Source organism: Cololabis saira, chromosome 12 (genome assembly GCF_033807715.1).
Source record: "Cololabis saira isolate AMF1-May2022 chromosome 12, fColSai1.1, whole genome shotgun sequence".
Classification (NCBI taxonomy): domain Eukaryota; kingdom Metazoa; phylum Chordata; class Actinopteri; order Beloniformes; family Belonidae; genus Cololabis; species Cololabis saira.
The window spans coordinates 19,001,584-19,021,317 of NC_084598.1; the positions used below are offsets into that span (position 1 = coordinate 19,001,584).

Genomic DNA, 19,734 nt, shown 5'->3' on the forward strand with positions numbered 1-19,734 from the left:
GCCAGGGAGCACTACAGGCTCATGGCACCCCCTTGACGCTTTGAAGCAGGAGCCAGGTTTTAGGCTCCCCGTATGAATGAGAGAAAAGGCTTTGATGGACGGAGCCTGAGCAGGGCTGAGCTCTGGCCCGGTGCTGATTATGTAAGGTGGACTCTACAACAATCGCACACGCCCATTAAAGGGCGGCAATAAACTGTCAACAGGCAAAACAGCCTTTCAATTTGACTTTCCTCACAAGTGGACACTTGGCGTTGGTATAACAAGAAAAAAGTGAATGTGAACGAGTGTGTGCTGGGATTTATTGTGTGTAGATGTCCGCCGTGTGTGTCACTCGGAGACAAGAGGGTGCGTTGGTTTGGCCCGTGTTTACATGAGGGGATCATGTTCTCGTGATCAGCTAAGCATGTGTCGTGTCCTGTGATTGAGTGGGTGCGTGTAGCTCTCCAAGTGTGGGTGAGCGTGTGTGACAAAGTGACAGGGAGTGGGTGTGTTTGAAGGTGGCGTACCTCTCCCCAGGGTGTTCTCTTTGCTGTCTTTCATGCTCATGGCCAGCGATGCTCCCTCTGGGATCTGTGCAGGGGGGAGAAGAAGGAGAAAAAAGGTGGGAGGGAAGAAAAATGAGAGAGGCCAGAGGGCACGGGGTCAGGGGTGAGCTGGGGTGCAGCAGAACAGCATCATTAAGCGCGCCCTTGAGGGGAATGTGGCGCTCACAGGCGCGAGTGTTTGTGTACGTGCGTTTGTGTTGGTCTTGCGTGGATCGAGAGTGGTGGCAAGTTTGCTGGGGCCTGGCTGGACTCATTAAAGTCAACCCGCGGTGAAATGGATTGAACAGCCTCGCCAGTGAACCCAGACTGTCAGTACATGCTGCAGCTCAGTGCGTTCACAGCTCCGTCCCCGCGGCTCAGCCGAGACTCAACAGACCACTTAACGAGCTCAGGTAAACAGGTCAGAGGTCGAGAGGCGCTGCACGTTTATTTACTCACTCACAAATCAGCAAAGACATAGACAAACATACAAAGTCAAAGACGGACCAGCGCACTTTACACACTGCTTATAGTTATTTTCTTTAAAAAAAAATATTTTCCAGATGTAGGAAATGTGAGCGTTGCTGGGAGCAAAGTGAACGAGCTTCGAATGGCTGGTGTGTAACTGGGCATGCTTTGATAAATGCATGTGTGAAATAATATTCAGTTTATTCTCGTCATGGGATGTCACGTACAAATACATTTAATGTCCGTTTCTGTGGGAAAGTAGTAAATGACAAATTATGCACTCAAGTGACCTTTTTTATACATATCTTCCCCCCGTTCTTCTGAGATGCATTTAATTACTTTTAATTTTTTTCTACGTTCTTAACAAATAACAACTTTGATATTTGACATGAAAAACATCCATGACGAGTTTAATGTGTCACGGTTTGATGCTGCCTGTGTCCTGTGTCCTCAGCAGACATCAGCTCTCAGCGTGTCACAAGATATAATAAGATGTAATTAGTGATGCTTTGGCACAAATAACATGTATATACAGAAATAGAACACTATAAAGATAGTTACTTTAAAAAAATGCAAATAACATAATTGATTTTTTTTTTAAAGCTACCTTTTTGCCGATCATTGGATTGATTAAGAGGTGAAAGTGAGAGGACTGAGAATTGTAAAAGTGTCACTGAGCTTATTGACCATTTTCTACATTTTTACTATCCAAACAATCATTAAATTGAGAAAAACCATCAGCATATCAGCTCCAACAACAAACGTCTACTTTTATACTGCATTAATGCATTAGGAATGATAGTGTAATGATCTGATACTTTATAGTAGATAATAGCAGCAGCAATCATAGTACTTTTGCATAAAATTGAGTTAACAAATGCTTCTTCTATGACCATTATTTGTGTCTGTCATTCCTGGACATTTGCTCAACTATCTACTCAGTTACATAAAAGACATTAGAGCTTAATTTGTGGTACACCCCTTTACTCATCAGACCTTCATAATTAATTCAAACCTTTCCCAATAATGAAAAGCAATATTTACAGGAGCAGTTTAGCAGGTAACCTGTATTCTTGTATAAGTTTAGTGTTTGACCTTCACTGTTTAGCGCTAGTACATACAAGATTGTTGTAGTTGTTATCACCTTTATCTGCTGAACAGGGACGTTATTTTGCAGGATGTTGGGATTTAACGTAAAAATAAAGATTCTGTGACAAACTAAAAAATCAGTCATGGTAAAGTCAACCCGGCTATCAAATTGATACGTTCAGTGTGTTTAGAGTGAGAATGAACTTGTGGGAGGCAGAAAAACAACTTTTAAATATCAAATGCATTTAATTAATTGATTATCCCACCCCAACCTTTATAGCAGTCTTTTTGTCTTTGACTAACCATCAAAAGGGACTGTTAAGAGGACTTGTGAATATTTTTGCCCTCTGATGTGGTTAAATATTACATCTAAAAAGCTTTGTTATCACAAAACTGAAATACTGTAAAAAAAAAAAAAGAAAAAGAAAAAGAAAACCATGCACAGTTAAATAACGGCTACTTAACTCTAAAATAACATAATTTTATGAATGCAGAATTGCAAATATGCCGCACAGATATGAATTGTCATCCCTTTTGTGCAGCTGCAGCAGTAAACGACCCGTGCAAAAGAACAGCAAACACTTCCACAAACAGCCATTTACCCAGAGCTCTCCTTCAACGCCCCTGCATTTAATAGTAGTGCTCTCTCTCTCTCTCTCTCTCTCTCTCTCTCTCTCTCTCTCTCTCTCTCTCTCACACACACACACACACACTCACCTGGTAGTGGACGACCGTGTTGAGTTTCTTTCTGCCGTCCTCCATCTTCGAGGTGTTGTCCAGGTCCTGCAGAAGCTTACTGTTGCTGCCAGAGTCAAACCACTCTGGAGGACGGAAAAGGAAAAAAAACAGGAGAGGTGTTAGGCAATGTCATGGTAAATTTGGAAAAGAATAGGCGAGACAGACGGCAGCCGCGCGCTAACTCTGTGTCATGACCTGTGGAAATATTCTTGGGCCATTAATCAAATCAGCTCTGCAGGCTCCACGGCCTCTGAAAGCAATAACTCTTTGTGATTATGACTGTACACTCTCCTCAATGTATTCTGTCATTTATTATATTGGAGCCTCAGGTTAGTTGAGCTTCATGAGAAGAATTGACCTTTTGCAAAGGAGATTACTATATCTTGTCGGGCTGGGGAGGGTAGAGGAGGAAATGCTCTTACCCAGGTCCACATCCTCTGCTCGCGGCCACTGAGAGAAAGGCAGGTTTTTATAAAAGGCTTCTATGATTTTTTCTTTAACTTGGCAGATTGTGTCAGTATTCATGACCCTGACGGACAATGAGTCTATGCCACAGCCCTGGAATGATACGTTGATGTTCTGCAAGGACAAAAATAGAGAAAAGCATGAAGCGCATTGCATAGAAAATGTGTGAATTTGGGATGTAAAAATGAGCTGACATGTAGGGCAGACTACCTGTGGCTTTGCCTCGATGTTCTCACGGAGCAGCCACTCCTCATTGAGGGTGTAGCGGGCCTTTCCTGTGATGGCATCTATGGAGCCCTTGTTGATCTGCTGCTTGATGGCACAAAGCAGCAGGAAGAATGGCTCACCCACTGTTTCCTGACGAACGAAGCAGAGAGGTGGAGTCAGAAATGAGGTTGTGAGCTTCTTTTTAAATGAAAAACTTTTACATACATACCTTGAGGTAGCTGTACATGCAGATGGACATCCAGTTGGTGAGCATTTTCTCCACAACAGACTCGGTGCGGCGGAGCATCAGTTTGGGATTTTTGGAAGCTGAAGCATCAATGAGATCAACCAGCAGGTCTTTCATGATGCTGGTGTAGTACTCGAGTTTACCATGGAGGGCGATGGTGAGCAAGGATGCCAGGCTGCATCTGAGAGGGTGAGAAAACAGATTAGCAGAGGAGACAGATGAGGAAAAAACATGCTTGTGCAAACACGCTCTGTCAGTGTGTGGTCAGCAGAGATTAAAGAATAATACATTTTGGGAAGCAAAACAAGATTTAGTCCTCCCCACTGCACCTGTGACTGCAGGCTAAATAAAGGCTTGATCTAATGCAGGGAGTGTCTGTGTTTGTGTCCAGAGGTGTAGGGGATTTCCCTAACAAAGGACCCTCTAATCCAGCTGGAAGAAGCTACATCAGTCAGTAAGTGCTGACAGTGTGGAGGGACAAGGATGTGGTCTGGTCCTGGAATTTCTCTCTGATTCACAGTGACTTAGACACCGCGACCAAAACAGCTATATGCTACTGACAAATGGGCAAATATTGACACAGCTCAAGGCTTCCTCATAGCAAACAACCTGGGACGAGACTAAATACCTCCTGTAATAATCAGTGGGAAAATCAGTAGCGCAGAAGCAAAAAAATTCTACTTTCCTCAAGGAAAAATGCTCCTTTTTGTAGTTTTAGGGCAACTACGTGATAGCTTAAGTGTTATGAAATCCTGTTAGCCAGATTAACTCCCTCTGATCAGCTGGTGGTCCTGAAAATGATTTCTTAATTTAATAGAGATAAGTCCTGAAAGATACACACTCTTGTTTAATTGAATTAGCGTTCATGGACCATCATTTAGCTCCGCCCTCTCGTGTAACTACAGTCACTTCTCGCTTCTGAAACACTCCATCTGCCCTCCTTGAAAAAACTAAGAAGCCCCCTCCCCACATCATCTACTGTATGTACTTTAAATTCAAATGATATAATAGTGGAGTTACTGATAAAGAGCCATTTTTGAGCTTTGACAAAAATGAACACAGCCCAGCGACATGAGCGCCTCAGGAAGTGGCTAGTGGCGGCTCAGCTCAGTCGGTGGCCACTTTCCAAAAGGTCAACGCACAACAAAGGCTGAGTCAGTCACATGTCTTTACTTCTACCACACCAGATAGTTTCCAGAATAAAAACTATTCAACAATTCCCCTCCGAGGTCAAAATCAATTCCTCACCGAGTCAACACGAAGAAGCGTTGTGTTATAAACTAAACATACTTTGTTGCTTTCAACGTCTGGTGGAACTTCCTGAATCCTGCTGATGAAATTCACTTGATCAATAGATAAGTGTGAGTTTATTGTCTATAAAAGTGGACACGTCTGCAGCACTCAGGTGTGTCTTTAATGACCCCAGATCAACTGTTGCTGTTCAGCAGTCAGAGAAGGAATAAAAGCTGATTTCCAAATAATTAGGAGTCCATTGTTCAGCACTGAGAGGGATCGTTCACAAGAGGAAAACAGTCAAGACAATTGCAGATTTTCCGAGAAACACAAGTTAAGACACACAACTGACTCAGGTTTGGTTTTCAGTTGAATTTGGCAAGAGAGCCACTTGCTGGGGTTAACCACCACTGGCACGCTTTCAGAAGAGCTTTTTATTATCTATAAAACCCATTTAAGTCTGCGATTTCAACCAAACATGTGGGTCTATGAAACCAACCAAATGACAACTGACTGTGATGTTCAACAGGATAGCTGTTTAATCTAAAAAAACAGATTAATCAAACTAAATAATTTTTTCTTTTCCAATTCCATACTACACATTTTTCACCTGCTCGACTCTTGCAGGCTCTCAACAATGACATCCAGCCTTTATTCTCACCAGTGATTTCCATAAAACATTGATTTTAGCAGCTTTAAAAACAAACAAACACTCAACAGCCCACACTGGAACGCAAATCTCTAAAAAAACGTCCCACAACAATGCATTAGCGTCTTCCCAGCGGTTCATATTAGGTGCAATTACAGTAAACAGCAGTTAAAGATGTGGTTACCTGTCGCGTACAGCAAAGTCTTTCTGCTGCTCCAAGGCATGGACAAACGTGATAAGGAAGTGCTTGTTGTTGAGCAGGGTGGAGAACAGTGTGATGCCCTCCTCTACGTTAGGCCTCGTTGTGTTGGTGGCCTGGTGACAGACGACGACAGAGGGCGGATCAAACAGATTCTTCTCTGCATGATTTCACCCTAACGGGATTACACACCTGCTGCGCACCCCTTAATCTATTTCACCACCTCTCACTTCAAGTGACCTGTCTAGTGAACACCTCATCTTTTTATCACGTCCCCTCCCTGCGCTTCATCAGTCTTTGCTTCGGGCAGCTTCCTCTGGGTTTTTCTCCACAGTATATGTGTGTATGTCCCATTCCAGTCTCTTACTGTGTATGATTGTCGCTAAATGTGCCGAGTCAACTTAATGAGCGCGGCCTATCTATGGGTGTGTGATGAAGTCTTCCCTCTGGACTGCAGCCATATGGTGTATTTTGCAGGCTGACAGAAGGAGAACAGGGGTGTCTATTAAGATAAATGCCCGCCTGTTAGATTTATTCGCTGTGACCTGGAAAACACTTCCTGCGAAGACAATGCGGATCCAAGGCACTTCATCACTGTTAGGCAGGCTCCCCTGGCTGCCGACCCAAAACTAGCGCTGTAAGCTTTACTTTCTCTCGTTACAGGTTGCACAGACAGGCCTTGCACATTTACCTTCCACTGTGCACTTACACATGTGTAGGGAAACACATGGCTCGTCTCCTGATCTTTAAAAAGTTTCAACTGACCTACAAAGCACGACTGGAGATTGTTGTTGGTGAACAGGATTTGTTTGGTTGTCCAAGACCCAAACATGTTAACAGTCATGCATTACATTTGCATCGCCAGAAACATTTAAACTAACAAATATTAAACATAAACTGCACTTTATGACAAACACATGGATGCACAATATGCTTTTATTTACTCCCCGTCAACAACTGCCTAACCCTAAAGCATTAAAGAGCTTCAGCGGGAACAGATGAGATACAAGGAAGGGAAAAACTTACATCACCGAAAAAAAAGCACCAAAAAAACAAAAACAACAAACGAAACTGGATTAACCCCTTACCGTCCAGTCCTGCAGCAGTGGGTGAGTCTCCGGCAGTGCTCGAGGTCCCAAACCATCGTTCACATAGGCGGGCTGGACCAGACTCTTCTCGTAATCCGAACACATCTGAAACACACATAAACACACACAGGAAAAAAGTTAAAACAAAATCAGCTGCAGTCATAAACACAGGAAGAGGGACTGACTGGGAAAACAGAAAGAGCTGGGATTTGGTTATTGGGCTTTGGTTTGCAGTGCAGAACTGAAGTACCGAGGTTCTGGACAAGGCTTTGAAAAGGAAACGTGACACCGTGACATTCGACATCGTGATCAGTCGGGGCTTTGGGACAAAGCTCACCAGCGCCAAAAGGCATCCTTTCAACACAGTCTGCCGTTTCAGGGCAGCAACATTTGGCCTATATTCTGTGTCTCATTCTATTTTGTGTGTGTAATCTCAGACAGCCAGACGCTTTTGTGGAAAAATAGGAACACAAGGCATCATCGGGAGAGTGTTTTCTGTCGCAGCGGATCCTGCAGCCGCAACACTTTGAGTTAAGTTTCCCTGCTTGTCGCTTTTTAGCACTCGTTTTAAATAGGAAACAGCATCCGCTGTCCACTGCGGCCAACACGGCTGCTATTGCGCAAGATTGTCTGCGATTGCAAAACAGCGTGGGCGAGTTAGCTGAGTCAGGAGTGTGTTTTGAGAGAAGGGGGAGAAACTTTCCATGTCTTGCTGCCCGTCATTGTCGTCTCCTTGAAAGGCCATGCTTGTGGTTGCAAGAGAAAGCCCCCGGAGTCATGACCAACTCTATTGGTGGGAAAAAAAACAATGATCCCCCTCCCCACCCCACCCCGCTCTCCCCTCATAGATAAACCCACAATCTACCTTCAGGGTGGATCGCACATCTGAAAAATGCTTACCTATGGTGAACACATTAACTCTCCTGCAGGGTGCCAAGCTGAACTACGCTTGGCGAGGCGTTAACCGTGTGTTTAAAAGTTCCAAGGTGAAGTTTTTATCCTGCATATTACAAGTGATGGGACGTTTTTAAGGGAACATGGAGGGAGAGAAAAGCTAAAACTCCCACAGAGAAAAATATTATTATGGGTTTGCAAGAGGAAATCAGCTAACAGGGTGAAATGGGGTTTCTCACCTTGGGGAAGAACGTGCGCGTGACAAACTGTTTGTACTCCAAGAAGGGGATGCCCTGGCTGCGATTGAGCTCCTTGGTCAGATCTGTCATGTCTGTTTGCAGTTCTGCAAATCCTGAAAGAACAAACAAACACAAGAACAGTGACTAAGAGGAGGCTGAGTCAGAAGAAGTGATTTTCTTAGAGGATCATCAACCATCATTCGATGTGAAATAAGTAAGAAGTCAGTTAAAGAAGTAAAGCTTGATCATCCACTTCGCCCAGGCTGCTCATTTCATTAGTTTAAAAGTTGTATGATTTTATGTCCTTGCCCCAGTCCCATATTCTTACCAAATATTAAATATACCACAGCCTAATCCTGTGATCTTTTCCCCTGTTTCTCTGCCAGTCCATGCAGCCCGTCACAGCATGCAGGCAAATATTTACCAAATGCCAATCAGAGCAGCCAAAGCCAGTCGGAGGCTCTTATCCAAAACATGTGTGCAGGCTGAGGTTTACATGCAGAAACAGTATCAGCATGTCCAGGCACTGACTCGAGTCTACATGGTAATGTTGCAGCCGTTTTTCTTTTCCTTTTTTTGTAGCAGTAGAGAATAATGTTCTCCTCTAATGAGAGGCTGGAGATCTCTTTATGGAAAAGAGCTTCCTGTCACAGTAGGAGAGACGTATTTGGGTTACAATAGCAGTTTCTTCAGGCCCTGTTTGTGCAGAAAGAAGAAAATACCAGACCTGAGGGATTTGAAACATGTTTCATTACCGTTCTGGGTGATTTATTCGTCTGCTAACGTTCGTGTCATCTGAACCACCAATCACCATCTCCAGATTAGATGACCATGTGGAAACTCCAAAACTTCCCTTCCGCCTCAGTTTCAAATGTAAACTCTTATTTTCTTTTTCTTTTACAAATTATTCCCATTTGTACCTTTCGTTTGAGTCATCTCCTAAGTGTCAATTTGCCATCGTCTTTCACTTCCCCTTCTTCTGCTTTTAGCACTTTTTTCATCTCAGCTGAAGTATCCCCTGCTTTGTGCACACTCACCCTGAACTCGGCCATAAATCTATCTGTGTCCTCTGACTAAATAACCTCGGCTCTCCTCCTCCTCTCCCTCCCTCTCACGCTTCTGCTTCTCCTCAGGCTCGCGGCCCTCATTCCCACTTCTATTGCTTCCTCCCTCCGTTTCTCTTTCTCTATCCACCCCCCCACATCTCTACCCCATAAATCTGGGTGCTCAGTCGTGGACTGGCCTTCACTTGCCTCTAATGCTCGACACACACAAAAAGACACACACACACACACACAGGCTCTCTTCCTAAAGATGCAGGAGTGGCGGGGTGGCCACTCACCGAGTCTCTGTGTGTGACTGGCCATTTGTCAGCCTCTGTTTTTTATGAGTCATACATACAAGACACAAATCTGTCAACCGCTGCATGCCCCTCCCACTTCAGATTAAAGAACCTTCAAAGCCTTTTTAAGCATTTTCAGAGGAAAACATCAACATACACAAACAGAGAAATATGTGACATCAATATTTCACACATCTAACAAGCTCTTTTTTCATGTCATTCGGCAGAAAGCGTTGTTTGTGGCGCTTTCTAAACACACCTTTGCGGATCTCCTCTCTGATCTGGGACTCCATCTCCTCCATTTGGAGAAGCGTTTTCTGCCAGTACCGTTCTGCCCTTCGGCTCTTTGTGCAGTACACCACCAGAGCTGCAAACAACAAAAACAGTGAGCCACGCAAAATCTGAACTCTTTGTCGCCGACTGAAGAACACAAGGAGGGGTCGGATGAGTTTAAAAGACTGCGGATTAATTGAAAGATTTACAAAGTGCTCGCATGTCACCTTCTGTAAGTCTGTGAGAAACGTTTGTTTAAAGTGTATTTGAGTGAAAAAACATGAAACTGAAAAATGATCAACATCTTTGTAAACAAAATTCATGCCCAATTTCCTCCATCAGTAGTCACGCCTTAAAAGCCTGGCAAGGAAAATAGGGCATTTTTAGGAAAATCTGAGAACAGATCCAAAAAGAGAAATGGTGTGAAAATACACACTTGCACCAATTTCCACCCATACACCTGTCCCACAGACACACTTCTTCAGAGATTACAGGAGGAGACGCGCACGCATGCACGCACGCACGCACGCATTATGTGTGTTTGCACAGACAACGCAGATGAGAGAGGAGCACTGCGGTCTTTGTGTGCTGGGTTCTGAAGAGAGATGAAGCAAGTGCAGGAAACTATAAACCCAGGATTCCTTTTATCTGCTCCACATCTGGAGCATCCATTTCTATAGAAGGCAAACATCCATCATCCACCAGTAAGTGTGTGTGTGTACACAACCTACCCACGGTGCATAGCAGCAGCAGCACACAGCACACCACAATCGATACCACGATGGCCAGCTCGCTGCCGCCCAGCTGCACTTTGGCTATCATGTGATGAAAGTTCCCAACTTGCACCTAGAAAGAAGAAGAGAAACACCGCATGAAACTGGGTCACAATCTTTCAAAATCCCCACCCCTTTTTGTTCCGCTCTCTGTCTTTTCAGAGGGTTCTTTCTACACCATTCATCTCCTATTAAAAATAACATTTCATTTATTAGCTAACATTCCTCATTTTTTCAGACAGCGGCATAACGTCACAAAATTTTGATTCAATTATAAACAAAAAAAAATGCTGTCTCTTTCCCAAAAAGTAGGATCTACAACAAAGATTAAAATGATAAAATGACGGTCTATAATTCTTTTGACCAAAAGACATAAAGAGTGTTTATCACATTTTCCTTAATAATCATATTCTACTCATTGATGAAAATAAGCTAAAATAGCTGGGATGCAAATAATTAGAAGTAATTAAGTTATTTAATTGCTTGAAAAAAATGTCAATAATGATTAAGTCGTTATTGAGATAAAAAGGTCATTAAATAATTAGATCTGAATATCCGCTATAAAAAACATGCTTTTATCCTCAATCTAAAATTAATTCTGCTGTTTTGTGTCTATTCACAGAGCAGGAAAACCTTCTTTGGCATATTTCCGGACAATGTTGTTTGAATTTTCACTGCCTCGCCTCTTCTTTCTATCAACCGAACCGCATTTTTCAAAGTAAACAGAATCTAGCAACGTGACCTAAGACTAACATGCCTGCAACTGCCTCGTTGCTGGACAAGATTGCCTTTCAATGCTGGAATCTCAACAATATATTTATTCTGAAATCAGAGAGGGGCTGTATCACTTCTGGTCAGAACACTGTTCTGGGAACATTGTGGAGTTAAAACATCCCCGGCTCTATTATTAGACGGGAGGGAGTGTAAACTTACGTTAGGGACCAAAATGACATGACTCAAAGCAGTTTTGAGTGAGAACAAAATATGCATTTGCAGATTAAGTGATAGTTAAGATAAGAGCCCTACAGACAAAACGAGGTAGTGTTAGCTTTGTAAGTACACAGAAAGTGCATAAAAACAATCGCTTGGAGATGCATCTCTGTGCACTCGCAGCCACTAAATCAGTTTAAGTCAACTTTCAATGTTACACAAACTACTGTCAACAGACACAGAAGGAGGGGGAATTCTGAGCTCTATATCCATAACTGGATCAGTATTTAGATGTTTGTGATAAAATAAGCAATTGCTAGAAGCAGAGGTCATGAACTCTCCTCCTTTTTCCATTTATAGAAAGCAGCAGTTTGCACAACATCAGCAGTCAACTTGTTAGGACCTACGGACTTGTTCTATCTTGAAAAATTTTACTTCTTATCAAATAGTAGGTCTAGGGTTGATTAAACTATGGAAAGTTCATTTAAGATCAGCCTTATCTCACAACTTGAAACATGTATCGTTATATGATCAATGTACGGATTTACCTTATTAAAATAGTTACATTACTTCACAGGATAACAGTATATTTCAAAAGTAACCTTACAACCTCTGCCTAAAAATCATCATGTTCACCTCACTAGCATGGAGCATCGTGACAACTTACAAAATTTTCTTTTCTCTTTTCAGTGAGCAGCTGCTTGCACTTCATCACAAACCATCCAGCCATTTAGAGCCATTTAAAGCAAAGTACCAACAATCTGCATAGTCTTCAGATGAGCAACGGATGGCGATTGCAGTAAATACAATTGGAGTAACACAAATGAAATGAAATACAGGCACAGAGTTTTCAAGATATGGAACTTAAAACTGATTTAATTTTAGCTATAGTCCCGGGTACTTGCTTGTCAAATGATAACTGTTTGTTGTCCCTCTGCACCATAAATTACAGACAGCAAAGTGAATTTGAGAGAAAGACAAAGATAAAGAAAAAAGGGTTAGGAAGACGGAGCATTAACAAGCAGAAAACAACATTAAAGTGGACCTAATTTGCTCATTTTAGGTCTATATTTTTCCTGCAGAGCTGCACTAGAGCAGCTTTGTGGGAGTCACAGTTCATAAAATCTATTTTCTTTTATTTCATTCTTACACAAATACTCAGTCAATCATCATTCTGAAACAAGCATTTGGGTTTCCTGGGTCTTTAAGACACTCACTCCCAGCCTCTGTGGAAACCTTTTTTTTTTTCTTTATTTGCAAAATCTTTATTGTCAATTTTTCATTTTTCTTAATTGAAAAATAAATCTTGCCAAATCTATCAGAACAAGTTAAATCCCCAAATTAATATGGCTGATAGCATCAAAGATTGGTAAATATTAGAAACACATTTACACACATGTCTTTTATCAGTTAATTAACCAGAAAGGTTCGTGGAGATGTTGCGCTACAGGAAAGGGTTTTTGGCTCATGGTGATTACTTTCAAATATGTTGAACTCCCAGACATCCAACACTGTTAGTATATTTAAATGTAAATATTTTTCTTGTAACATACTTTTAGAAACACAGCAGCAGTTCATAATACCGTATTTTCATTTTTTGCATATAAGCCGCATACGCTCTATTTTTTAAAAAATTATTAAAAAAAGATATACAAGCCGCACCTGCATACAAGCCGCAAACGCTCTATTTAAAACAAAAAAAAGATATGCAAGCCGCAGGTATTTCTGTTGTTAGATTAGATATTTACTACATGTACAGAACGATTTTGAACTGTAAATGATGTACATGTTTGTACCTAAATAGATCCTTTCCTAACAGTGTCTTTTAACACGGCAGCAACTTTGCTGATTAAAACGGGAAAGAACCAAGAGAAAATAACCAGTATTTATTTATCTATTTATCTGTTTGAAATCTGCTTCTACCTACTTCTATCTGCTGAAGAAGAAGTAGCGTATTCTTCTTTGCATTTATTTTGTCTTAGTTTTGATTCTAATTCCGGTTAGAGCGCCCCGAGCGGTGGAAGAAAAATCCACAGAATAGAAACCTTTGTATAAGCCGCATGGTTGAAAACCTAAGAAAAAAGTAGCGGCTGATAGTCCAGAAAATACGGTACTTTGATAGTGATACAGAAGCCTGCACACACAAACAAGCCTCTCCATTTGATCACGGATGCAGGTGCATAAAAAGAAATTACACACTAAAGGTTTTGAAAAATGGTGTGGAGTGAGCTGCAGGAGTCACCCAGTTCAAACTAACCCAGATGTGACATGAAAAGAACTTTCACTTCTGCCTTCTGATTAGTCAGCAGGGTCTCAGTGGTCCCCGCTCACATCACTCCCTCTCCTTCCTCGGTCCCAACATGCTTCATAAAGAGAGATTCGGATAAAAAGCCTCCAATCCTCAGACCAAATCCCTCTTACACTGGTCTTAATATGAGAGGGAAGCCGGCTCATTTAGCTCCCTGCTGTTTACATTCCTGCTTTTCCTTTCTAGAACACGCATTCATTCACACGGACCAGCAAGAAGAGGCCTTCTTCCAGAGGCGGCAACAGCCGGTGTAATGGAGGGGAAAATGCCATTGTTCCATGTTCCTGTTTCGCTTGGGCTACAAAAACACTCCTTCCTGACATCCACTTCTCTAGCACTTCAGAGCCGAGCAGAGTGCGGGCGTGTAAAAATAGATCTGCCACTGGAAGAAAGTGAAGAAACAGAAATGGCCGCAAGCTTTGCCTGAGCTCAATGTATATGCATTTATTTTAATGTGCTGACACGCAATAAAATGCCTGTCCACCCGGCACATTCAGACCTCTGTATAATGCGCACACAAATCACCCCTGCTGCTCACGTGCAGGCAGCCCACCCTTTGTGTTATGACATCTCGTCTGACCCTTGCCCTGTCTTTATGTTTTTGCTAATTGCCTGTGTTTATTCTGAGACATCCTGACAGACAGATGAGGTGGGTGGCTGCCCGAGCACACCACAGGTAGACGAGTAAGGAGGAATAAGAGAACTTTATTAGTATTAGTTCCATGTGAAAAATGGGAAAATATCTGAGAGAAAATGTTCTTTGAGTCGATTTTGACTCATACTGAAATATACACTAGATGAGTCTTTTCCTGCCTAATAAAGCGACATCCAAACAGACCAGAACGGAGAACTATGACAACAGATGGGAAAAGGAGATTGGAAAGAGGAAGGAGACTGTTTGGTTTTATCAAGACAACACAGGGCTGGACTATGTCTTAACTCAGTAATTCAGAAGAAAAGAAAAAAAACAAGTGAGGAGTGAGATCACTGACTCAGAACATAGATGCTGTCTGCAGTAATAGACGGAGCGATGAGAAATAAAAGACATGGAGGACAATTGATAAGTACATTATGTCACTGTTTTGTTGTAGTGTTGTGTCAGAGTGATGGCTCACCACCCAGACTCAGCCCTGATTCATGGAGGCATGCTTGGGAAATAAAAACCATTCATAATGTGTGGAAAGTGGCACAGACATCTCACTTACACTGGGATTTTGCAGAGCAAATCTGTTTCCGCGAACGACACAGATGGTCCTGATTCTGACTAAATATTTGGCCTAAATACTGAACGACATATGTACAACAAGCCTGAATTATCGGGGTCTCTCAAGCAATGGCTTCAAGACGAGGCTGCGCTTCACATGTTTTCATACTCACGGTGACGGGCAGCTCCCTTTCACCGGTGCTCGGCAGTCCGTTGATGGTGCAGTGAAACAGCTGGTCATTATGGAAGCTGATGTTACAGGGATATGAGCCAATCATCACAGAGTACTCCTCCGGCAACAGCTCCAGGTCGCTGGGCACTTTCTGCGCCAGAAAGAAAGAAAAACAGCCGTCAGCTGGTCAGCAGTAGGAACACCAGTTGGATCTGCTTTGAAGCTTCTGTAGTGCAGAGGACATTCATTAAGAGCTTGAACTCACAAATAAGTGCAGGCACATTAATTCACTTATGCACACTGAGAACCAGAGCTGTGGTTGGCCTTTCACCAGCTGTCACACACAAGAAGGCAGCACTGAACTCATGCAGTTTGAGCTCCAGTTTAGTTTAAAGTACCAAACATTCCCGCTGGCCCTCTCAAAGGGACAGGAATGAGCCTCCAAACAAACCCACTGATGGTCATCCCTGCCCAAAATAACATTCTCAGGGCCTTTATGGGAGTCTGTTGCAAAATGTCCAACTCTGTCCTACTTCCATCCAACCTCTGCCTCTCACCGAGAGCTAAGCTGTTTAGAAGGAAATGCCTCTGATTTTGTATTTAACAGGAGACTTTGAGTCATGTGGGGATCGGCGTGCTCATCGTGTTCAAATAGTTGCACTTGCACCTTCTCAGTCTCTGAAGGGAGGTCAAATAACCTCGATAATGTGTCCTTGTCCCAGCTCTTTGTGAGAGGTGTGCTCTACAAACAGCATGGAGGATGTTTACACCCACAGTAAGAGTGAAAGTGTTTTTTTAGGTCGCATTAATAAAAATGTGCAGCCTGGAGCTCAGTTGACTACACCTCATACTAGAGAAAATGTCAGTTTATATATCGCTATAAATTTGTGTGCCTCTTTCAAGTCTGCAAACTAAAGAGCAAGAGTATTAGAGTTTCTTTGGATTTTTACTTGGAAAACCTAGCAAGCGTACTTATCTTAAAGCCTGACTATTTTCCGATTTAAAGTACGGGAATTAAAAATAGGTTTTTGAAACAGCTTCACCATTCTGCTTAAAGTATTCTTGAGGTTTGCGCGTAGACTGTGCTTCCACTCGTGTATTTGAAGGGCTTCTCTTTAAAGCTGGCTTGGATAATGACAGGCTTACCACTTGGAGAGTGTAAATCACTTGGCTGGATGTTTTGAATGCAGAAATTATGAGGGAATAACCCACATCTGTCACTGAAAGAGGTTTTGAGTCAATTGACCAATTAAATCTGGGTCTCTGAGAAAGCAGGCTCTGCATGTTAAAGAGTTGTTTTAACCAAAACCCCTCCGCCAGTGTGGGTGTGAATACCATCTAATTAAACCTGAGAGTATGCAATTTAGGTTCATGTTCATTATACGACTGTCACTTTAATGAGTTTGAGTGAGGAGCTAAAACAACAACAAAAAACAGCAGCCTACCGATGAGCTACGTTACCTGCAGCACTTAGCTTAAAGGTAAAAATCCAACACAGAGGTGAATCTGTGAAGTGACAAATGTTTGGGACCGATAGTTACACACCAGTAACAGAGACCATATAGTTATCTCATAAAATATGTTTGTTTGTGAGATACCAACTAGCTAGCTAGCTGGAATGTGGAGTGCAAAATTTAAATAAATTAATAAGAATTAGCTACACAACTTCCCCTGCGACGACTTGTGCCATGGCTCCCCCCCTAATGGGAGCGATATAAAAGCCCCGTCCCACTGCGGAGCGCCTTCCACAGCGGGAAACACCACAAGTGAAAGATGGAAGATGAGAAGTGGTGGGTACCACACCGTACTGACAAAACTTCAAAAGAGAATCACACACAGACATCGTCAAGTCTGTAATCTCACGAGGGAGAGGAGTGGACACGTTCACCTGCTCACAGTGTTTCTCTTCCAAATTATTTTGGTGAACCTAGGTTTACAAATTTCAATCTAACGGCAACATTTGGTTGTCATTCCTCCTGCTCGGTACATTGTTGTAATTTGTAATTCCAATGAATGCCAGAGCTGCTAAAAAACCACCTTATTTGTATGAAAAAGCAATTTCCCTTCGATATAACAAGGCCAAGTGAGGAAGTGTGTGTGTGTTTATTCCCAGTGTGTTTCCTTGCTCTGATTACATCCTCAGGACCCCGACTGCAGGATGCGCCCCCCTGGGTCTTTGTCAACAAGCGCTTCCTCACCGCACACACGCACATGATGCGGGGCATGATGATGAGCATTAAACTATTAAAGACTATTGAGTGTTTGCTAATATATATATATATAATATAATATAAATATATAATAATATAAATCCCAATGTCAGACTGAGCAAGACAGAGCAATATTCCAAAGGTTCAGCTAAGATGAAAGCAAACAAAGCCCACCCACATTCTTCTCCTGAATATAGGATCTGGCTGGCTAACAAGATCGGTATTAAACAAACATGTTCTCTTTCCAGCCTCATCCCCCCATCAGGTTCACCACAAGTGGAATCCACCTTCCTAAATGCAACAGGAAACAACAGTCGCCAGTGCAGACAGGCTGAAGCAGCAGTTCCTGCAGGGGCCTCCTCCCAGCACGCACAAACACAAAGAGGAAGTGGCATCATGTGCGGACCTCCCCGTCTATGCTGCTCGCATATGCATGTGGCATGGTGTCACAGCCGGCAGCCCTTCAGGGTGATGGATTCATGCAGACAGGTGCTTAGATCAGCCAGAACACAGGAGCACAGGACCTCCTGCTGTGCTGCAACTGCATCACCCCCCACTTCACACGCACACACCCCCCCCAACAGAAGTCAACACGTTCAAGAGGACCGGCTCTTTGTTTTGTTTAATGTGCCTCTGGTTTATGTGATTATGAAGAAAGACACGCTCGGTTTGCTGCTGCGAGCTGTCAGGACAGCCAGGTCGTTGGCAGCGATGCTTACGGAGCCGGAAAACACAACAAAACAAGGTGAAAATTAGCAGCAGTTGTTCAAGGCTCTGACTGAAACGATTGATTCAATCCTTATAGTATTGTTATCTTAAATCAAATTTACTATATTTTTAAAGGAAGAAAGATAAACGTAAGTTATTTGACGTACACGTGTAGTCATACTTGCGGCAGAGCAGCAGGAATAACGATCCCAGCCGGCCTGCTTGTCATTCCCTTCACTGATTTTCATCAACTACTGGATCGCTTTATTCTGTAAGGCTATCCATTTTGTGTCAGCAAGTGGGTGGGGGTGGAGGTCTGCGAGAAGCCCTTTCCAGCTGTCAACGAGGCGAGAGCTGTGGTACACCTTGGACTAGTTCCCAGACAAATGAGACAAACAACCAGGCACAATCACACTCACACCTACGGTCAATTTAGAACCACAAATCAACCTAGTATGCATGTTTTACGACTGTGGGGGGAAACCACCGCGTACACACGTGTATGTGTACGTGCGGGCAGGGGAAGAGCATTGATTTCAACCTGGAACATTCTAGCTGTAAGGTAACAGTGCAAACCACCACACAGCATTGCTGCCAACTGACCCATATTCCCTCAATAATTCAAGGAGCTTCAGATTTAAGCCATGCTTTTAAAATGTAATTCACTTGTTATACTTAGTTGGTACAATTTCAAACTGCCGAACATTGATGATACGTCTCATTGAAAGTAAACGAACAATTGAAATAGAGGTGAATGCTGCAGAAACCTGAGCATCCTCATGACAGCACTCACATTGATGATGAGCGTCAGCGGCTCTCCTGAATGGTGTTTGATCAGCTTCTCTTTGTTAGCCGTGAAGAACTGAGGGTCCTCCACATACTCCAACAGGAAGTGGCCTTTATGAGGTTCCCCGTCGTCTTCCTCCGGCGTGTAATCAGAGAAGGCAGGGCTGTCTCCTGTGTAGAGGACTCCATCCAGGAAGAACTTCACGGAGAACTCCAGGGACTGGCTGGAAGCTGGAGATGGACAGCTGATTGTGGAGGCAGAGACCACTGCACAGTTCTGCAAAAAGAGTGGTGTAAAAGGTAGTTTGATACTTTTTAAGTCACTTTTGTTAAAAAGGGAACTCGGTTAGGTTGATCACTCACCGTTCGTTCCACTGCCACCACGTCCATGACGGCTCTCTGCACCAGGTCAAACCCTTGGCCCGTTACAGTGATGGTCCTGCCACCACTGTGACACGCAGACATTACAAGATGAGATTAAAACCATGAAAAACAGAACGGAAAATACACAAATGTCAACAATGCGCGACCGCTCTGTCACACACACTCCGTATCACTTAGAGCGAAACAGGATGAACAGCAACATCATAGTTCTGACGCCTGACTGGGAATAAGGGGGCAACTGTGGTGAAATGTTGGGTTTAATGCTTGTGGTGCGTGTGACAGTCTACCCACCTGAGAAAGCTCTTTTTCGGGTGGATGGAGCTGATAGTGGGGTTCTTCTCATAGGTGTACATGTCGCTGAGCTCCGTGTCTTGACAGGGATGGTCCTCAAACTCCACACAAACTGTCACTGACTCTGTGTTTGCCTGCATGACTGGAGGCATGATGCATTCAATCGTTTGATCTGTTTTCCTGGAAAAAAAAAAAAAGGAGATAAACCTCGTACCCACACAACTCTTGATGCCTACGAATGTTTAATCCCAGAAGTGTTTCTAATTACAATAAAACTTGTATTTATAGTGGCTTGGCAGATTTTCACAGAAGC

General features: G+C 43.0%; 1 protein-coding gene across 1 annotated transcript in view; it reads right to left on the reverse strand.

Annotated features, from left to right (window-relative positions):
- plxnd1 (plexin D1) overlaps window positions 1-19,734 on the reverse strand; it is a 71,391-nt gene that overhangs the window by 9,607 nt on the left and 42,050 nt on the right. Inside the window, exons 16-29 of the mRNA XM_061735861.1 lie at window positions 19,422-19,601; window positions 19,110-19,194; window positions 18,754-19,023; window positions 15,044-15,193; window positions 10,387-10,501; window positions 9,642-9,749; window positions 8,041-8,153; window positions 6,908-7,012; window positions 5,805-5,935; window positions 3,721-3,919; window positions 3,495-3,641; window positions 3,242-3,398; window positions 2,799-2,902; window positions 507-570 (exon numbers count right to left, since the gene is read on the reverse strand). Of these exons, the coding sequence (XP_061591845.1) occupies window positions 507-570; window positions 2,799-2,902; window positions 3,242-3,398; window positions 3,495-3,641; window positions 3,721-3,919; window positions 5,805-5,935; window positions 6,908-7,012; window positions 8,041-8,153; window positions 9,642-9,749; window positions 10,387-10,501; window positions 15,044-15,193; window positions 18,754-19,023; window positions 19,110-19,194; window positions 19,422-19,601 (1,928 nt within the window). The remainder of the gene's footprint in view (window positions 1-506; window positions 571-2,798; window positions 2,903-3,241; window positions 3,399-3,494; window positions 3,642-3,720; window positions 3,920-5,804; window positions 5,936-6,907; window positions 7,013-8,040; window positions 8,154-9,641; window positions 9,750-10,386; window positions 10,502-15,043; window positions 15,194-18,753; window positions 19,024-19,109; window positions 19,195-19,421; window positions 19,602-19,734) is intronic.